The sequence below is a fragment of the Pongo abelii genome, chromosome 6 (assembly GCF_028885655.2).
Source record: "Pongo abelii isolate AG06213 chromosome 6, NHGRI_mPonAbe1-v2.0_pri, whole genome shotgun sequence".
Lineage (NCBI taxonomy): Eukaryota > Metazoa > Chordata > Mammalia > Primates > Hominidae > Pongo > Pongo abelii.
In genome coordinates, this window is record NC_071991.2 from 135,370,445 (window position 1) to 135,392,113 (window position 21,669).

A 21,669-nucleotide genomic window follows, 5' to 3' on the forward strand; every position below is an offset into this window, starting at 1 on the left:
ATGTGTAACTTAACTTTCAAGAGACATTGAGATTTGGGCACAGTTTTTGGTCAGCTCCCTCTTCAAAGACCTACTGAAATTGCCAAAGCAATAATAAGACATTATGGAAAGGGGGAAGGGGGCCCATTCACACGCCAGAATCTCCATATAACCTCTGTTTGATAAAATGCTGGTTAGCCCAGATAAAAGGAAGGCACAGGAGAGCAACTTAGAACTTGATTCCCAAGAAAGCAGGACTCAGAGAGGTTCTCTCGCTCAACAATATGTACATCAACTGCTTGGGAACAGCCAAGGCTAGATGCAGTTCAGGCCAGGGGTCAGAGGGAGGATGTGGCTTAAATGCCTTTGCTGCAGCATATCAACAGCACTCCAAAGGTGCTCTGCCAGGAAGCCCCAGGCCTCATGGATGGTGAGCACTTCAGCTTGTCCCTGACACTGCAGGCAGTAGCCCTACCAGGGCTGCTCAGTGCCATCCTGCTGTCCCTTACTCACTTTCCTACTGTTAATAGACCCCTAAACAGGTCACAATCAGCCCCAGAAAAACTATTTTCATTAGGAAAAAATAACGTAAGTGACCTCAATGTCCAGTGATAGATGGTGTTTCAGGAAATGGCAGGGACATGGAACAAGTCGTCCCCTTCTTGTCTTCCCTCTTGTAACTTAAAGAGTGCTAACACCTGCTGCCAACCCACCCCCCTCAAAACTGACAAAAACATTTCAGTTCCTCAGAAGCAGGTGCCTGAAAATTTGAAGTGTTAATTCAGTCATGCAAATCAATACCAGGCGCTGAACCTAAGAGGATCCAGGTAAAAGAATTGAAGAAATATTTCGGGTCTTTTTCCCTAAATACCTTTTCACAATTAGGCCACAATTCAGAGGTCTTATTCTATTTACTCATTTTCTCCATGAGTTCAGAATGCAGCAAAAATTTTCTTCCTAGGCCTCTCAGAAATTATTGGAGAAAAAAAAAAAATAGAGGAAAGGAACCTAATATCACCCATCTAGTGGCCACATACCAGACATAGTGACACTTTACTTATGTCATTTATCTTCCTCCACCATGGCCTTGTAAAACAGTCTCAGAAAGGTGCTCACAGTAGGGAGACCGAGAACCAGATTGTAAGCCTAGACTCATTCATTTGTTCATCCATTCATTCACCAAACATTTTACTGGACACCTACCATGCGCAGAGCACTGTTCTGTTAGCTGGGGATAAACAGCAGTGAATAAAACAAAGTCTCTGCCTTCATGGTGTTTCCATTTTGTTAGAGGAGAAAACAGACAAGCACACTTATCAGGGCTTCCCAACAGGTATGCCAGGGAGTGCCCCAGCTCCATGGGACTGGGAAGGAGGGCAAGTTGGCAGCAGAGGCTGGAGTGACTGCACCCCTGAGATGGATTCCACCCACTATGATTAGGCTCATCCATTACTTTGACACAAAGCACCATGCAGATATCATCATCTGAGTGCCATGTCAGCAGGGCTCGGGGATACTAAAGAAATCATTTGCCAGCGGTGATAAGGGCTATGAAGTTGTGCTGACTGCAAAATCCCTGCTCCTCCTACCAACTGCCTTTTCCAGTGGTTGAGCAATCTGCAGACAAGAGGACATTCAGAATCCCACACCAAAACTGGGAGAGTAGGAATAAGAAGCTGAAACTTCCTCATGCTCCATCCACCCAGCCATCCCACCCTCATTTCAGTGTCCTCCTAGAAGTCTGTATTTCAGTCAAAAGGAAACACTGGGTTTCGACGTGCCTCATGTTCCTCAGCTTGTAAACACAGCTGAGAAACCAAATGGTTTTTTGGCAGCTACGTTTCTGCCCCTCTCTTACCACACAAGAAAACGTGTCTGTGAAGACTGCCTTAGAACATGATGCCCCAAGCCCAAGGGCGGCCCCACTGCACCATGCAGATAACATCATAGCTGTGCTGCAGCTGTTCGCCTGCAGCTGGTTTGGGCCTTGGCCTCCTCAGCCCACTGCCCCAGCATTCCCAGAGGCTCCAACGTGGGTCTTGGGCTGCAGGACAGCCTGGAGAGAAAGCTTGCAAACCCAGAGCGGAACCAGAAAAACAATTCCTGGCAGTGCCTCAGAAATGAATACCATTCGGGGGTAGGAAGTAAAAAGTCAAAACTACAAAGATCGGAGTCAGGTTCTTTGGTTACAAAAAATATATACTGTTTCCCCACTAGATCCCATCTCTTTCCAAAGGATAACATCTACTGCCTAAGTCATCTGTAAATGGAAAGAGGGAGGGAAATGCCGCACCATAGTTTGACTTTTTAATGGTACTGAAATCTTTCGGTGGGGTCTGTGCCTGGTCATTTGAATAAGTTTTCAGTAGCAAAAAAAAAAAAACAAAACAAAAAACAGGATACAGTCTTCAGTGTTCAAGGCTTTTGTGGCCAATCTGGCTTCTTGCTGGACTCTTATCTGTGACTAATCTCTAAAAATTAAATTTAAATCAAAGCTGCCACAGGTGACTCCAGCTTATGAATCCATATGGCAAAAGTCCGTAATAGCAGGATGTTGATGGTGGGACAGGTTTTGTGTGTTGGGGGGACAAGAGACACATGGGAGCTTTTTGTATTTCTGCTCGATTTTGCTGTGAACATAAAACTGCTCTAAAATGCTTTCTGTTTTTGGAGAGACGGGATCTGGCTCTGTTGCCCAGGGAGGTGTACAGTGGCACAATCATGGCTCACTGCAGCCTCAACCTCCTGGGCTCAGGCGATCCTCCCACCCCGGCCTCCTGCAAGTAGCTGGGACTATAGGCGTAAGCCACCACACCTTTCTCTACCTTTTTTAAAAGTTTGTAACACGGGTGGTTCAAAGTCACAAGACATTTTCTTATTGACATAATGTGATAAAAAGTCATCTGTTTCCCAGTCAGGCCTCAGAAATCCATTTAATTCACCAAACAGCTAAACTGTGGAGTGAATCCTAAACTCTGTGTCTCCTTCAAAGAGCCTGCTCTGCTCTGGGCTGTGAAGGGTGGCCCTTTCCTCCCTGTGCAGTCTGAGGCAGAATTCTCCTTCCTCTGCACCCACTTCTGTCCTCAGTACTCACGTGCCCGACCTCAGACCCAGCTGAAGGGCTTCCTCCTCCCACCCCTGTTCCTCATGTCCCTGGGAGGCCTGAGGGCCATGACAGGAACAGAGAGTCAGTGAAACAGGGAGCAAGGGCAGAACCCAGAATCCAGCCACGGCACATGGGAGGCACAAGAGGGGAGCAAGGATGTGTCTGGCCAGAGCGCCTTTGCGGGTCCTGAAACCTGGGCATTGCTTGCAGCTGCTCATTTTCTTTGAAGCTACAATTATTTACTTAATGTTCCTTCTGCAGGCTCATATTCTTATTACAAAGCCATTTGTCTTCACCTGTCATTATTATGTCATACAAAAATGGAACCAATTAGGGCTTGTTTCTATGTTTCTACCACTTGAATATTGTTGATGCCTCTGTGATCAAACTCATTTTTGGCATTCAGTGGATCCACCTGATACTTCCTTAGTGGAAGAGTCAGAAGAATAAAGAGAGGAAAAGACTCACACCTTGGAGTCATGTGGTGAATCCCAACACTCTTGAACAGGTATAATGAGTACAAAGGCTATCCTTTTGCAAAGCCCCAAAACTAAGAACTGCAAATGACACAGTCACAAAACAGACACATGCACAAACTCCATCCAGCCGATGGGAAGGACATCCAGAGATAGATGGACTTATCTGGAGAGAAGAATGATGAAAGGACCCTCAGAGGCCAGGCTCAGTGGCTCACGCCTGCAATCCCAGCACTTTGAGAGGTGGAGGGGGCAGGATGGCTTGAGCTCAGGAGTTCAAGATCAGCCTGGGCAACATAGCAAGAAAGCAAGAGAAAGAGAGACAGAAGGAAGGAAGGAAGGAAAAAAAGGAAGGAAGGAAGGGAGGGAAGGAGGGAGGGAAGGAAAAGAAAGAAAGAAAAAAGCAAAGAAAGAGAGAAAGAAAGGCCTCTCATAAAACTACACAAGCACCAATGAACCAGTGATGGTCTCCAATGCCAATTTTGAGGACTGATATTAATCTTGTTCCAAAAAAATCAAAAGAGGCAGCACTGTGTTCCACACTTTGTCCATTTACTCTGAGTTCCCGGCCTTCTGCAGTTCGTGCTCTCGCCTGGAAACCAGGCCTCTCCTTCCCAGCAGAATGCCACATCCCATGCACACAGGTCTGCTACAGAGAAGATCTGTGGCTGCAGAGACACAGACACCACCCTGAGCTAACATGCTAGTAAGTCCTTGGGGGACTCGGCGGTCAGCTGAATAGCACACTCAACCCTTATGTGTACTGACCACTCTGTAGCGACTCTCCCCTATTTTGGAGCCTATGATGGAATTTTCCTGGCTTTTCTCCACTTTTTTTTTTTTTTTTTTTTTTTTGATGATTCTTTCTGGGTTCTATCTGTAGGGTCTTCTCCCTGGCCAACCCTTCCGGTGCCCCCAAGGCTCTAAACTCAGCCCTTCTCTCACACTCCTCTCTCTCACTCTAACCTTTCTGGACTATCTTACATGGATTATTGGCTTCACTAATCCCTCACCAGGATCCTAACACCCAAGTCTACACCTCCAGTCCAGACCTTTCTCCAGAACTCCAGACCCAAGTTTCCAAATGCCCTTTAGATGTCGCTCCTGTGAATGTTCTGCAAGTACATCAGAATTACTGTGCCTGAAAGTGAACTCATTATCTTCCCTGCCAAACTCATCTTCCCTCCAAATATTCCCATTCGAGGTCAATGGCAACACCGTCAACTCAGCCTGCCAAGCCAGAAAACAAGAAGTCTCCCATAGCCCTCATGCCCTGTTATCACATCTCCAGTCTAGCCTCCCCTATCCTGTCTTGAATTCATCTACTCCTCCCTGTTGGGTTCAGGCCCTCATGTCTTCTTGTTCTACTTCATGAATGAAATAGCCAGCCAGAAGATCCACTTGCCACTATCAATTCTGCTGTCCAGTCCATCCTTTCTAAAATACATTTCTGCTCCTGTCCGGTCTCTCTTGTTAAAAGCCTCCCACTTTCCTCTTACAAAAGAATGTCCAAGTCATTTGCCAAGCACACAAACCTCTCATGATCTTGTGGTATCTCCCAAGACTCCCCATAGAGCACCCTACTCTCAGACTGCATAAAATGACTTGGGATTCCCAGGATCAGTCATGACTTTTTACACGTTCCTATTCTGTACCTGCTGTTCCCACTGCCTAGTGAACTCCTATGTATACTTCAGCACCCATTGCAAATATCACTTGCTCCTCCATGAAGTGTTCCCCAACTCTTCACCCCCTTCAGATTTGTCATTCCATCCGCTTTGCTACAGAAATACTTTGAACACAGCTCTCATGCAAAACACATATCAGGCATTTAACGACTTATAATTTAATGACGCATCTTCCTTCCTACTCTACTTGGAAAGCCACAGGTCAAGAATGTTTATCCCCTGCCTAGAACAGGCACATGCTTAGACAAGCAGCTTGTTAAGTTCCTCGAATTGGAGGAAGGACCAGCTATGTGAGAGGTTTCCCCAGGATGCACGCAGACAGGATGCGAGGGGAAGGAAGGAGTTAATGGCTGAACCTTTAAAACTCTATGATTGGTAACCTTGGATTTAAATTTCGGTTTAACACAATTGGCCACTGAGAAAGCATTTTCATCACAAATCCTATTTCCTCCAAGTTTTCTAAAAACATCACCCTATCAGTTTGAATCCTGCAAGCTCTTTCTCAGCCAAAAGGAATTTCCCTTTAAACAAAAACTATTCAGACATTTCCAAGATACGAAATGCGAAAAACCAGGATTTTCCACTCAGACAACTAGGAAACTGTTTGCAGATTTTTTTCCCCCAGACTCCTTTTATTTGCCAAGGAGTCTGAAGGGACTTTTTTTTCTAATGTTAAAAAAATGTTTCCTACCTCTGTGTCTCTCTGTTTTTCCATTCTTTATTTTGTCTGGGTTTCACTTAAACAAAGTTTTAAGTCAGAAAACAGGGACTACAAAATGCAAAACTACACCTGCCAACTGAATTGCCCAAATGAAATACACAATCGACTGAATGCTGCTGGTGCTGCTGTCGTCGTGGCTGTTGTTGTTTTAAATAGTTTTTTTGTTTGTTTGTTTTTTTTTGGAGACGGAGTCTCGCTCTGTCGCCCAGGCTGGAGTGCAGTGGCACGAACTCGGCTCACTGCAAGCTCCGCCTCCCGGGTTCATGCCATTCTCCTGCCTCAGCCTCCCGAGTAGCCGCAACTACAGGTGCCTGCCACCACACCTGGCTAATTTTTTTGTATATTTAGTAGAGACAGGATTTCACCGCGTTAGCCAGGATGGTCTCAATCTCCTGACCTCGTGATCCACCCACCTCAGCCTCCCAAAATGCTGGGATTACAGGCGTAAGCCACTGCGCCCGGCCTTAAATAGCTTATTTTTTAAAGATTCTTCAGTGGTAGGGGCATAACACATGTAATACCATTGGGATTTTGAGATCATGTAATAAAAATGTAGAATTTACAAAGTGATCACTAAAGACGTGAAGTAAATTGTACTGTGATGAGTTCATAGATCAAAAGGCATGGCCGAGCGCAGTGGCTCATGCCTGTAATCCCAGCATTTTGGGAGGCCAAGGCAGGTGGATCACTTGAGGCTAGGAGTTTGAAACCAGCCTGGCCAACACAGCGAAACTCTGTCTCTACTAAAAATACAAAAAATTAGCCAGGCGTGGTGGTGGGCACCTGTAATCCCAGCTACTCGGGAGGCTGAGGCACAAGAATCGCTTGATCCCGGGACATGGAGGTTGCAGTGAGCCAAGATCATGCCATTGCACTCCAGCCTGGGCAACAGAGCGAGACTCTGCCTCAAAAAACAAAAAAAGCTTTATCCTCCAAAGAAAAACTCTCTTCCAAGAACTACCGTTAATAATTCTAACAAGAATCAGGCATTAAAATATGGATGGTTCAGAATAACCCATCTCAATTCTTTAAAAAAAAATCCCCAAAGCTCTTCGTAATATCAGTGAAGTTCAAGTAAATAGATTACACCTACACCAGAATAGAGCAACTCAAAAGCAGGCAATTCAACCCAGAGCAGCTGTACATACAAGAGGAAAATATGGTACGTGATCTAAGAAGCTATGTCTCACTTTTGAAATGACCTTCCACACGGTCGAAAAGATTAGACCTACCCCCACAGGATGCCACAGAGGGTTTCCCAAGCCAAAGTACAAGCAAAAGTCTAGGCAAAACACAGCCTGCCTCTAATAAGTGACACGGACTGTAGAAGCAGCTGAATCCCAGGAATGACCCATGAGCTCCTCTTGGGTTTACACTGCAAGACAGCTGAGTCACTAAACATTCCCTGAGATAAATGGGTGCAGCGATAAGAGGGATCAACATCCCAGCTCTTCTTCCAAATACATCAAGAAACACATGAAAATTCAAGGGTTACCCAGCCAGAGCTGTTCTGCTGCTCAGGTGGACCTAGCAGGCTTGAGTCAAACTCCAAAGATCTGCTTTTCATCAAAAGACAAATAACAAGTATAAAAAACTGAGAACCAGCTGCACTGAAGTTTATAGCAGAGCCCAGGGGAACATACAGAGAGAAGAGAAGGCCAAGTACCAAAACACTCACATGTAACAGGTGGTATGGAAGCCAGAAAAGGAGGAAGAACTAAGCTTGCCAGAGTGTCATGGAAGCCAAAGCAAAAACGAGTTATGAGACAATCCTGTGGTCAGTATTGCCAAATACTCCCATGAGGCCCTGCAGGTAAGGACAGAGAAAAGACTATTGGATTTAGCAGCTAGGGAGAGGTTGAGCAGTAGGACCCAGGGGGCAGAGGATACAGGGTAGAGACTAAGGAAATGGAGGCCATGGCTGGTGACCACGCACTTGAGAAAACCTGGCAGTAAACAAGAGAAAAGAAATGAGTAAGAGGGAGCATCTGGCAAACATGTGTTCAAGGCAGAGGCCTGTGTTTACAGCAGAAGGTAGGAGCTGGAGAGGAGAGGAAATAAAGATGCATGAGAGAGAATAATGACAGGCTCTCTCCACTTTCTGAATGATGTCAGACTCCTAAGGTTGGGACACCTCGTTCTCAAAGAGAAGACATTTGACTTAGGGGACAGGTTGGAAAAGTACTTCTATTATGGGTCAGGCAGTGACATGCAAAGAAACTGAAATCCAAATAGGTGAAGTAATGTACCCAAGGTCAAGCCTGTGTCCCTCAACACCAAAATGGCCTGCCTTGAGAGCCCACCCTTTCCACCATGCCATCAACTCCACTCCCACTGGAAACAGGGACTGTCACTCAATCACCCCACACCCATCTTGTTCTCTAATCAAAACAAGAAAAGATATCGACACTGAATTACCCCAGTCACTATTATACTACATTTTCACATTTGAAAAACCATTTATAAGAATCCAGACTTTGTTTGTTTGTTCATTTTTTATTTATTTTGAGACAGGTATCACTCTGTTGCCCAGTCTGGAGTGTACCCTAACCCTAACCCTAACCCTAACCCTAACCCTAACCCTGCGTGATCACAGCTCACTGTAAACTTAACCTCCCGGGCTCAAGCGATCCTCCTGCCTCAGCCTCTGAAAGTGCTGGGATTACAAGCATGGGCCACCACGTCCTGCCCAGAGTTTTAAAAATATATAAAAACAGGCCAAAGCCACCCAGCTTATCCATTCTCCAGGACTGCTTCACTCTACTTAACTATGCATCAAGCACTTATCATTCTCTGGGCATCCTGCGCTTGACTAAGGACCATGAGGTTATAGAGACAGTCATGTCTCCTGTCCTCAAGGAACTTGTGCTGAGCTAATCTCTCTACTGCTCTATGTCTCACATTCCCCATAGATAAAATGGCCCATCTTCTCCCATGTGCCTCATGAATAACCTATACAATTCGATTCAAGGAAAAATCAAGATCCCTTAGCACTTCATTTAGAAAGACCAGAGAGCATCTACTGAGCAGGGAAAAGGAGAAATAGGCTCAAGGTTGATCCAGAGACAGTGGGTCTCATCATTTCCTTTCCATCCTGATTCCACAGGGGCAGAAAACAAGGGCAGCACTCCCTCATTCGTAAGATCACTCATTTGGACAATTCAGATGCCCTGCAACCACAGGCCTCAACCCTACGAAATGACCAGCTAAGGCTTAAGGCTATTTACCCCAAGAGAGTCACCAGACAGCGTAGAGCCATATCAGGCTGAGGCCGGCAGTTTTAGCTGCAGACAGGCACATGTGGCCTCATCAGTATTTGAACAGCCATATGCAACTGGAAAAATAGCTTCTTTGAAAAATGGCATTTAGCTTTCCACCTGCTGTCGATCCCAAACAGAACAAATCATTCTTGTCCTGCATGGTAAGCATGATTACCGGCTCAGCTAGCTACCTCCAGCCCTGGTATTCCACTCTGATACCAAGAGTGCAGATAATACAGTTAATTCTACATCTCCTAGTTAGTGAGTCAAGACATAGCCATAATCTCCTCCTGACTCCCACCCCTCCCTAGCCTTTCCCTGCACTTTCAAGAAGCTGTTTCTACATCTATAGTCTTCTTTCACTGGGCATTGGTAGCACAGCTAAATAATGTTCTTAGAACTTTGCTGGGCCGGACGTGATAGCTCATGCCTGTAATCCTAGCACTTTGGGAGGCCGAGGCAGAGGATCCCTTGAGCCCAGGAGTTCAAGACCAGCCTAGGCAACATAAGGAGACCCTGTCTCTATTTGAAAACAAAAAACAAAAGAACTCTGCGAGTGGCACAGTACTTGGGTTTACTATTTTGCGCCCAGGGCAAATTACTGTGAATTTTAAATTTTCTAGTTGCTAGCCCATGTTCATGAGAAAAGAAACATACCTTTTGACTAAGGAAAGAATTGTCAACTCAGACTATTTTACTAATAATCCCAATGGTCATGCTGGTTGAGTCTCTATCCCCCATATGATTAATCTAAGCTGATAATATAAATCCCATTCTCCTTTCCAGCCACTGGCTTAAGAATGGTCATATGACCCAATCCTTACCAATAAAGCTCTAAGAAAAATCAGTTAGTGGGCTACTAAGAAAAGTTTCTTCCATTCTAAAAAAGGGACACAAGAAAGAGACAACTTCTCTTCTTCCTCTGGATGTTGTCATTTTGAATGTAACACCTGTAACTCCTATGTCCATCACGCATCCAACCTGAGGATGAAAGCTGCACATGGGCAGAACCAAGGTCTATGGGAACACTGAGGAACTGCTGAATCAGCCATACAAGGAGCTCTATTTCTTTTTTTTTTTCTTTTCTTTTTTTTTGAGACAGAATCTCACTCTGTCACCGAGGCTGGAGTGCAGTGGCATGATCTCGGGTCACTGCAACCTCTACCCCCCAGGTTCAAGCAATTCTCCTGCCTCAGCCTCCCGTGTAGCTGGGATTACAGGCGCCTGCCACCATGCCCGGCTAATTTTTATATTTTTAGTAGAGACAGGGTTTCACCATCTTGGCCAGGCTGCTCTTGAACTCCTGACCTTGTGATCCACCTGCCTTGGCCTCCCAAAGTGCTGGGATTACAGGCGTTAGCCACCGCGCCCGGCCAGGGGCTCTATTTCACAACCTCTTGCAACATGAGATAATTTACTTACTGTATGAGCCGATCTGAATCCATTTTCAGTTACTTCTAGCTGCAAGTACTGTAATTCAATTATTAATCTAGATACTATACCTTATAACTCCTGCAAAAGCAATGTCACATCACAGATCCCTGTTTCCCATGAACACTATAATTCAGGGATCATTCGAGAAGGAGGGCAAATATAAAACTCTGTACTGCCCTCTCATCTTTCAGGACTGTGCCTATGTCTACCACCTCCCAACTAATGTTACTATCATGAGAACAATTTCAGAGACAATAAAATAATCCGTCAAAGATTTTTTGCTAAGCCAAGGGAAATCCTTTAGATCATAGACAAATTAGCAACATATAAACAAGGCTGCCTTATGAATAAGAGCCACATGATGAAATAATGGAGGGGCAGTGAGGGTTCCTCTCCCATTCCCCAGATAATCCCCCACTACTACCTGGCTATCGCCCTAGGTTCTCCAAGTAGAGATTCACCCTTTTGACCTGAAGTAATTATTGTTGAATATAAATGCCCATTTAGGGGTAACATGTAAAATCTTACTAACACTAAAATTCCTAGTGTAAGCTTATCAAATCTTTCCTGACAGCAAAATTTGAAGGGATGAAATTGGAAAGAGAACATTACAGTGAACACTTGATGTCTGAGAAAGGAGAGGAACACAAAAGGGATGAGAATGTTGAAAGGTACCACAAGGGTCTGGAAAAATTATACTTACTTCCCAATTCCGTCTCCCGTTAGAACTCATTACATTTATTCAGCTTGTGGAGGTCATGTGACCATAAGTAATAACATTCTCAGCCAATGAGGACCCGAGTCCCCCCTCAGAACCTGGCCTGGGGCCAACCCTAGGAGCTGACTCCAAAGTGGAACATCAAACCAAAAGCTTCAGTATCGCATTGAAATCATATCACTCTCCGGGCCAGGCAGGAGGAAGAGGAAACCACACAGTCTGTGAGATCAGCCAACTCCTTTTCAGCACTCAGTAAGACATGGAAGCCAGATGGCCTTTCCATCTGGATACCAGGCAGGTCGAATATTCCCCCAACTCCCTACCTACCTACCACTGTCTGGGACCAATAGTTTCACTTGAAGAACCAACCGGATATAAAACTGTAGTAGTATAACCACCAAATGATTTTACAAATAACTTGGCTTTATAGGAATTCTGCATTTTAAACAAGCAGAACTTCTGTTGCTACTTTCACAAAGACTTAGTTTTCATTATACACTTTTTTAAAAGGATATAATCATGGCGAAAATTGCAAAAATTGTTTTATTTTCCAGATGGCTACACTGAGATAGAAGAAAGGAGAACATTAACAAGATCTTGATGTTTATCATAGGCAAACCCCCTGCCAACCTCTCCCCCTAAAGCCTCTTTCCACAGGGCCTTCCCACTTCCCCGCTCTTCATCCAAGGCCTCCACTGACCTTGAGTGGTGTTGAGTTTCTATATAGTACTGAAGCTCCCTTTTTCCCCCAAGAACACTTGGTTGAAAATTACCTTTAGTCCAGTTTTACATGGTGCCTACAAATTGTATTTCTTCCATTTTCTAGACATAGTCAGGAGGTAAAAATTTGAATAGTACCAACAGGTATAGCGTTGTAGACATGCTTCCCTTCATCTCGACTTCCACTTCCCCAAGCTGCTTTCCCAAAAATTATCCATTTCTTGAGCATCCTTCCAGATACAGTTTATACATATATAAAATATATTTTACAATTTATAGATTATTTTGCTCTTTAAATTGCAAAAGGGGGCTGAGCACAGTGGCTCACACCTGTAATCCCAGCACTTTGGGAGGCCAAGGCAAGAGGGTCCCTTAAACCCAGGAGTTGGAGACTAGCCTAGGCAACATACTGAGATCCCGTTTCTACCAAAAAAAAGAAAAAAAAAAAATTAGCCAGGCATGGTGGCACACACTGATACTCCCAGCTACTTTGGAGGCTGAGGTGGGAGGATCACTTGAGCCTGGAAGGTTAAGCCTGCAGTGAGCCATGATTGAGCAACTGCACTTTAGTCTGGGTGACAGAACAAGACCCATCTCAAAAATAAAATAAAATAAAATATAAATTACAAAAGCACAGATAATTCCCAGAAGGTAATTTTCAGAGAATCTTACAGGAATACAATAGAAATGGCAGAAATGTCCAACATACAGGCAGGTTTGGGGAAAGAGGCAAGGTTTCTTCTCACGGTGGTACCGAACCCCAAGAGATATTCTCCTGATTTTTAGATCTGCCATCTTTTCTGAACCAATTTTAGCCTGTATTCCATCTTGACGCAACAGCTTTCCTAAAATCAGTACTCACTGAATTAAAATAACATTTCATCATCTGTATGGAAACAATTTTTTAAGCTTCAAGAGGAAGCCCAGAGCTTTAGCAATTCAGGATTTAATGATCAATCCATCTTTTCCCTATCCATATGCTTCATTATTTTGTAGACTTTGAACCTGTCTGCCTTTGTCCTTGTAGACCAAGATGTCTTCATAAACTAACCAAATGAAAAAAAACATCGCTCCTAATGGTTAACAGAAGGCTCCTGAGAAACATCATAATCTTAGCCTTGGGTAACTTGAACATTCTAAATTGTTTAAATCAAGTATGTGACAGGTTTGCTAAAACAGAGCATTAGCAATCATGCATGTAGTAACTAAATCCCTAGTAAGAGCAACAAAAGTGATCTCACTAGGAAGGCTTGGTGGCTGCCACTGTCAGCCTCATTTAAACATTAGCTGCTTTCAGGCTCAGCAGTTCCTATATTCCAATCATTCTCTCCCAACCTCTTATTCAGTTCCTTCTCTTTAAGTCAGGATTCTTCACCCAGACAGCCTGATAGGCAAGTACTTGTAGGCAGGCAGACATGGGTTTGAATCCTGGTTCTATCACTAAATAGGTGTGGGAACTGAGCCAAGTGGCTTAAACTCACTAAACCTCATTTTTCTTATATGTAAAATAAAAGTAATAAAAATGGCTCATTTCACTGGGTCATTACAAGGGTTAAATGGCATAATATTTGTAAAGCACTAGACACAATGTCTTTCAGCAGGACCAGCTACGTAATTTGTGAAACCCAGTGCAAAATGAAAATGTAAGGTCCCCTGTTCAAAAAGAATTAAGATTTTCAAGATGGTGACAGCACAGCATCAAACCAAGTGTGGACCCCGTGGCACTGCAAGGGTGGCAGGCCATGTGGTCAGCCCTGCCTTTCGGATGATAAACACTCAATAGATGGTAGCTGTCATCATCTCTTACCACCCTCACAACTCGTATTTGCACCTCACCCTCCCCTCAGGCTCTCTTCAACTTGGAAAGTTTTACCAAATCATTCCAAAAACAGGCCACTGGTGTCTCAGAAGCACCTGGAGTTTGTAACACAAATAACTCACCAAAATGAGTAATCTAAAATACATGATATTAACACAGGCTCATGAAAATGCACACCTACCTTAGGCCCTTGCTCTACTTCTTCATCCTGCTGAGCTAACACTCTTACCTCCTTCCAATCTTTGTTCAGATCCATTTTCTAGGGGAAGCTTGCTCTGATCACTCAGTTCAATCCCATAGTTTGCTCTTCTTCCACCCTGTATTCCCTATCCCCCTCACCTTGTTCTACTTATACATTTTCCATAGCACTTATTTCATCCAACATAATCACTTCTTTATTATGTTTATTGTTTATGTTCCCCTACACACACACACACGCACACACACACACGAATATAAGCTTCTAGAGGTCAGGGATTTTTGTCTGCTTTTGTTCACTCATGTTCCCAAGTACTTTATATATTCCACAAATATTAATCGAAAGAACAAATATCTCTCTGACTGAATGAATAATCAGCCCATCCTTTTTCTACATAAAGATTCAGCTAGAGTAACAAACAGCTCTGCCCCTGGATATCTAACAGAGTTCAGGAAACAGATGGGAAAGTTATCTCCCCACCTCTCCCAAACGTCCCTTAGTTTGAGAGAAATATAACCCAATCATCTGTGCTGCTAAACCAATACCTCTTTCAACAGTAATTCATATGCACAATTTGTTGCACTGACTTGCAGCAATGATGAGCAGCATTTTATAGGAATGAGCTCTTCACAACAGACATGTACCTAAGTGGAGGACATAATAAGCATGTTTTAAAAATAGAAATAAAAGAAAAATAATCACACATTCCTGCTTTATCACAATGACAGAAAAACTGGGCTGTTAATATCAAAGCAAATGTAAGGCCTCTACTCCCTGAAACTGTGTATAAGGTGTTAGTTAGAGCCAGTCCAAGCAGTTCTTCCCAGAGTGAATGCCACGGTCACAGGTAGCATCTTGCACCCTTCCCTGTGAACTCACAAATGCAAGCTACAGGGCCAAAGAACAGCAAGGTAGATGCCTGTGCGCAATTCATCCCACCAGCTGAAAGACAACCCCCTAGCTGTGGCATTGCAGCTGCTGGATGAGACACTGTCACAGTGAAAGAATACTTCAAGAACAAAAGAGAAGGGCTGCCCCTCTGCATATGGATAAAATGTAGCCTGTCAGTAGAAACTCCTGGAGCACCCATTCATCAAAAGATATTTGAGGACCAACATACTCCAAGTTCTTTACTGAGGACAGGAAGCACATCTGGGACCCCAACCCCCGTGCTGCCCACATGGTGTCCCCAGGACAGCCTCAGCAAGCAAAGCCCAGAAGATTACACTGAACATCTGGCTTTTGCCCCAGCATGAACTACCACTCCCTCTCAGCCCTGCACTCTGCATTTTTTTTAAACAAGCCACTCTCAGCCACCACAAATACTTCGGTGGGAATCAGCAGGGAGGCCCTCATTCCTTGTCCCAAAATAACGTCAGCCAGAGGCAAAGGCCAAAGAGGTGGAGCCTGCAGGCCATTTTGCAAAAGTTTCAAATATCTTGGTACTGACCCCATTAAAAAAGCGTGAAGGGGAAGCAGCCAAGCCTCCAGTGGTTTTCTCATTAGTGTCCCCCCTCACCCCAGCCCCAACCCCATTACAAACGTCTGCATGGATAAGAATCAAACAAAGAGATCTTGCATAAAGTCCTATGATCAGTGCTGGCTATTGAAAACAAAATTTCATTTTGCAAACTTAGTACCAAAAAGTTGACATTAAAAACTTTAAAAGAAATGTGCGTGCTCTGGGACAGCTTAATCCCCAAAGAGATCTCTGAGGCATTAGTATAAGACTGAACAAGCAACTGGTGAGCTGTCCCACCTTCCCCAGAGCTTTTCTTAAATATGCAACTGTCTCAGATTTTCCATACTCCTCTGCTGGTTTTTCCTCTGAAGAGGGAGGAAGGAGACTTCTTGGTCGTACAGTTTAAGAAAGCAAATAAAGCCGCCTTTCTCCTTAACGTAGAGGAGCCCTTTCAACACACACACACACACACACACACACACACACACACACGTGTACTTTTTAAAATATAAATATGAAAGAAGAGGAAGGGAGGGAGAGAGGGAGAGAGAATACGAGACAGATGAAAAGGAAATGCTACTTAATCTTGTCCAGTTTTTGAAAACCTTAAAAAAAAAATCAATAGCAAACTAGGCGGAGGCATGTTATTCTCAAAACACACTCCCTCTCCCGCATTACAGTACTGTTAACAACAGCAAATGATATTACAGATGGAAAAAGCCTCAAGGAAAAAAGCATGAATTGTTAAAGGAATACAAAGTGGCATTACTCTCATGAGAAATGCAAAGGGGCCAGCTGCCCGCCTTCATCTGCTCAGACATTAAAGTACACCTCGCCCAGGACCTCTTGATTCTGACCATGCCCTGCCCCAAACCCTGCCTTCCCGGGTCCCAGGACTCCAGCTGCTCCTCGCGTGACAACACTTGCCCGCTTTGAAAGCCCTCTTGCCCCGCCCGCCGGGTCCTCACCGTGTGGTACATGAGGGCCTCGCCGTCCCCGGGCTCTGACAGCTCGCTCAGCTTGCGGTCCCACTGCAGCACGCCCTGCTCCCCGCTCTCCAGCACCTCCATGGCGGTGCGGGCCGCGCTGGGCCGAGGATGCTAAGCGCAGGAGGGGACGCGCAGAGCTGCCTCGGACCGGCAAGGTTCCTCTCTCTCCGCTTGTGCGTGCGTGTGTGTAGTTTTGCACTTGGAAAGCAAACGTCTGCTCCTCCGCCGGAGAGAGGATGGCCAAGCGCTCCCGTCCGGTGTCCTCGGAGATCCGAGAATCCCCAGGGACACGAGCCGGACCAAAGGCTGCCGGGGCTAAAGCGGGATGTGCATCCAAAATGAAGGCAGAAGAGCCGCTCTCATCCCAGGAAAATCCCTTAGCCGCAAGCCCACTTGCCGCTACCGCTCCAGACACAAACTTTGAGACACCCCAGGGCTCTTCGGCTCTGCTCCAGGACCCAGCTGCGGCCCCACCTCCCTCCAAGGCTTGACCAATCGAATATCCGCCTTGCCCAGCAGACCCAATCAGAAGTCTCACTCTTGGCCTTGTCCCGCCCCCAAAGGCAGAGGCCGCGGCAAGTCTCCGCCCACGCCTTGGAATGTAGCCGGGGAGTGTCTGTGACGTCATCGAGGAACTCCTCCTGCCTGAGCGCGGCCCGCTGACGGCTGTCGCCTACAGCTGACCAATAGAGGGCTTGGGTCCGGAAGTGATGGACTGGAGGCTTGACTAATGTGAAAGGGGCGTCTGAAAGGTACAGCCAATGAAATAGCGACAAGAATACATTTTGTAAAAGAGGGAGGGTGAGTTCAGTCCTCTTGCTGAGAATCCTCAGAAATTAGCCAGCGCGCCGACAGGGGGCGCGAGAGTTGTTGCGCGGGGGACTTAAACATTTTCAAGTACTTTAGTTCATTTGAATCTCTCGGAATTTTTTTAATGGGTTACATATTATATAAAAATACAAATATTCCTCATGCACATAAATTTATATTAGTGCAGCTCTAGGAAATTGTCATTGTTCTTCACCTTTTTCGCCCATTTTCTGTTGGGTTCTTCTATTTTTTATGGACTTCACTTACTGTATTTTTTTCTTTCATCTGCTTGATAAGAGTCAATGGCATGCTTTTCCAGGTCCTACAGAAGTGAGCCCAGTCCTTGAATTCATAGAGCTTTTATCTCAGAGGAGTCAGGCAATAAACAAAGAAATAAACATTTAAATTCAGAAAGTGGAAATTGCTATAAAGAAAAATAAAAGCAGGAAACCAGGATGCGTCAAGATCGATGCTATTTTACGTGCTGATCAGGGAAGTTCTTCCTAAAGGAAATGAGATTTCAGGAGAAGCTGGTGTTCCCGTGACTGCTGGGGAGGCCAGTGTGGCTGCAGCAGAGGTGCTTGGCAGGCAGGGGTGGGAAAGGCCGGAAAGGTGAGCCAGGGCTAGAGCACCAGGCCTGCCTCCTAGAATAGGGAAGAGACGGCCTGTTCTAAAGGAATTCCCCCAACACTGTGATTGTTCATCCTACTTTTTAATTCCAAAAAAAAAAAAAAAGGTCCTTAAAAATATAGTTTACCTATCTTAAATATAAAAGTAGGTCTTTGCCAGTTAACTCTAGAAGTTTCTTACAATGGCACATTCAGGTATTAGCTATTGTGTTGTCTCCTTGGCAAGTATTTTTTGGTGGGTGGGGACAAATGTCTTTGAACTCTATCTTGTCTTTAAAGCAGCAGTTTATCATATAAACTATTCCATTTTTCTGGTCCTATCTTCCGGGGTCTTTGAGATTTTTTTTTTTTCTTTTTTGAGATAGAGTCTCACTCAGTCACCCAGGCTACAGTGCAGTGGCACGATCTCAGTTCACTGCAGCCTCCACCTCCTGGGCTCAAGCAGTTCTCCTGCCTCAGCCTCCTGTGTAGCTTGGACTGCAGATGTGCATCACCACACCCGGCTAATTTTTAAATTTTTTGCAGAGGCAAAATCTCACTTTGTTGCCCGGGCTGGCCTCAAACTCCTGGGCTCTAGCAATCCTCTCTCCTGAGTCTCTCAAAGTGCTGAGATTTAAGGCATGAGCCACCACGCCCAGCTTTTGAGATTATTTTAATGCTTAAATAGAAGCTCTAGTTTATGGGCACACACCTTCCTTATATAATAGTTTTCTCATTTTTCTCTTAGGTTCTTGGTTTTTCTTTTCCAGCCTGGTATCCCCTTCACCACCTTCTTTCCATAGATTGCTCTTTCCATTTTTAAAGGCCTTTCTTATTTTTTTAATCTGGCACTCAATGTACAATGGGATTACATCCACATAAACCCATCATAAATTGAAAATATCATAAGTCAAAAATGCATCTAATATACCTAACCTATCAAACATTAGAGCTTAGCCTAGCCTACCCTAGATGTGCTCAGAACACTTATATTAGCCTACAGTTGGACCAAATCATCTGGCAACACAGTACTAGTTATTTACTGTCATGATTGTGTGGCTGACTGGGAGCTATGGCTCCCTTGCGCCAGGAGAGAATATGATATCGCGTATTGCTAGCCTGGGAAAAGATCAAAATTCAAAACTCAAAGTACAGCTTCTACTGAATGCATATCTGTTTCACACCATCACAAAGTCAGGAAATCATAAGTCATACGTCAGGAACCATCTGTACATCTTCCTTAATGTAGGAATACAAACATTTATCTGTGAAGCATTTCTGCTTTTGACAAAGTCTAATCCTGCTTATATCCCATGTAGTAGCCAGTTTCCAAGATGGCATCTAGTGATCCCACTTCCTGGTGCTCACGCTCTTGTGTAATTCCCTCCTCTTGAGTCTGGGCTAGACCTGAGGACTTTCTTCTAACAGAAAGAATATGCCAAAAGCAAGAAGATGTCAAAACGATTATGGCTCCTGACTTGCTTGTTTCCTCTTCCTCTCTTGCTTGCCTGCTTTAAGAGAAGCCAGCTGCCATGCCATGAACTGCAATGTGAAAAGGCCAGTGTAGCAAGGATGTGTCCAGCCAACAGCCAGTGAGGATCTGAGGCCCTCAGACCAACAGCCCATGAGCAACTGAATTTTGCTAATAACCATGTAAGTGAACACAGAAGTGGATCCTTCCCCAGGTGAGCCTTCATATGTCCACAGACCCAGTCAAGACTTTGACTGCAGCCTTGTGAGAGCCCCTAAGCCAGAGGACCCAGCTAAGCCACGCTCAGCTTCCTGACCTGTCAGGTAATAAATGTATGTTGTTTTAAGCCACTAGGTTTTTCCTTTGTAAAATATGTATTATGATCATTGGCACCCTAAATGGTTTGGTTAAACTTACCTGTACTCTAATAATAGCATCACAATCCCTTGTGGTGGGTTTCTCCAGCCTCCTTTGTTTTATGTATACTTCTCTGTTAAATGTACACACTTCTTACCAGTCTGTCTTCCTGTTTTGCATTTTGAAAACGAAATTCTTTCCCTTTTCATCTCCTTCTTAGAACTTAGCAATGTAGTTGACTCTCCTTCCAGCTTCGCTGGCATCCTTGTTCTGCTGTCTGTTATTAATAGATTCATGGCACTTGCATGACTGGAAGTCATACTTTCCCAAAATGAAAATCAGATACATTAGCCAACAAGACATTTCACTGACTTTTTTCTGATATTATTTGCTATCTTTCCATGTGTCGATCTATTTACAAATTTGTTCTATGTGCTTTCTATACCTTCATCTCAATTATTAAGATAAATTGTATCTAGAATTGGGCACTTGACAGATCCCCCACATCATGAAAATAGAATCCACCTTCCAAGTTCTCATGGCCCCATTCATCAGCATGCTTTTTATTTGACTACTCGATAAAAATTAATCTATTGAATTTTCCTTTTTCGTGTCCTGTACTTTTTCAGTTTATCCACAGGGATAACTGTTAAGTACCCGCTTAATTCCAGACACCATTGTGTATACATTTTTCCAGGTTTAAAACTCTGTTAAAAAAAGACATGGGGCCGGGCATGGTATCTCATTCCTGTAATCCCAGCACTTTGTGAGGCCGAGTTGGGAGGACTGTTTAAAACCAGGAGTTTGAGACCAGCCTGGACAATATAGCAAGCTGTCTCTACAAAAAATTTTAAAACTTAGCTGGACATGGTGGCACTCGCTTGTAGTCCCAGTTATTTGGGAGGCTGAGGCAGGAGGATGGCTTGAGCCGAGGAGGTCAAAGTTGCAGCAAGCTATAATTACCCCACTGCACTCCAGCCTGGGAAAGTCTGCCTAAGCCAACGTGAAAAGGCTGTGCAAAGGCATCCCTGGTGCCACATCCTGACACCCGCACATGACACAAGCTGCGAAGACTTGGTCTTCTCAAGTGAAATTGTCGGCCAAAGAATGTGTGTGGGGTTGCAGTTGGCTTATCAAGGTCTCCCTCACCGAATGGTGAGGATTATGTGAAGGGGAGAGGAAGGCATACTCTATTGGTTTCCCAAGGCTGCCATCACAAAGTACAACAGCCTGGGAGGCTCCAAACAACAGCAATGACTCTCCAAGGTGTACGTCACCCTCTAATGTTCTCTGCCTCCTCTCTTTCCTTTGTACCTGTCCATTCAAGAGCTCATCTCAGCCCTTCCCCAACCAACACACTGAGTTCTCCAAGTACAGCCCCCTTGCCATCCTTACTGAAACCATTTGGGATTACTGAATCAGAGTTGCATTTTTCAGATCATCTCATTCCTCTTGGGCAGTTTTTTTTTTTTTAAATAATACAACAAACTATGGAATCCTGCCCATTTCATCTCTGACATTGTTTTAATAAATTCTGAAGATGTATTTATTTTACTCCTCCGTGCTCTTGACTTTCTACCATCTGTTGAGATTTTTCTTTTTATTTCAACGTGTTCTATCATTTTATTCTAGTTTGGAATGGGAGCAAACTTTTACTACCCTCTGGCCTTCCTTTGTTTAATTCTTCCTGTTCTAACAGTGTTCAGTGTAATAGAAATTTCCCAGCTTTGAGGATTTTCTTTCAATGTCTATTTCTTATTTATTTATTTATTTATTTGGAGACAGGGTCTCGCTCTATAACCCAGGCTGGTGTGCAGTGGTGTGATCATGGCTCACTGATCTCCCAGGCCTC

General features: G+C 44.4%; 2 protein-coding genes across 3 annotated transcripts in view; one reads left to right on the forward strand and one right to left on the reverse strand.

The window, feature by feature from the left end:
• CREB3L2 (cAMP responsive element binding protein 3 like 2) overlaps window positions 1-16,999 on the reverse strand; it is a 127,647-nt gene extending 110,648 nt beyond the window's left edge. Inside the window, 1 exon segment of the mRNA NM_001131078.1 lies at window positions 16,551-16,999. Coding sequence (NP_001124550.1) covers window positions 16,551-16,652 — 102 coding nt within the window. The 5' untranslated portion in view covers window positions 16,653-16,999.
• Window positions 17,000-17,072: 73 nt separating this feature from the next.
• The window catches only part of AKR1D1 (aldo-keto reductase family 1 member D1), a 114,798-nt gene continuing 110,201 nt past the window's right edge, over window positions 17,073-21,669 (forward strand). For both annotated transcript variants that reach the window (XM_054559875.1, XM_024250055.2), the window contains exons 1-2: window positions 17,073-17,323; window positions 19,508-19,783. The gene's annotated coding sequence lies outside the window, so the exon portion shown is untranslated. The remainder of the gene's footprint in view (window positions 17,324-19,507; window positions 19,784-21,669) is intronic.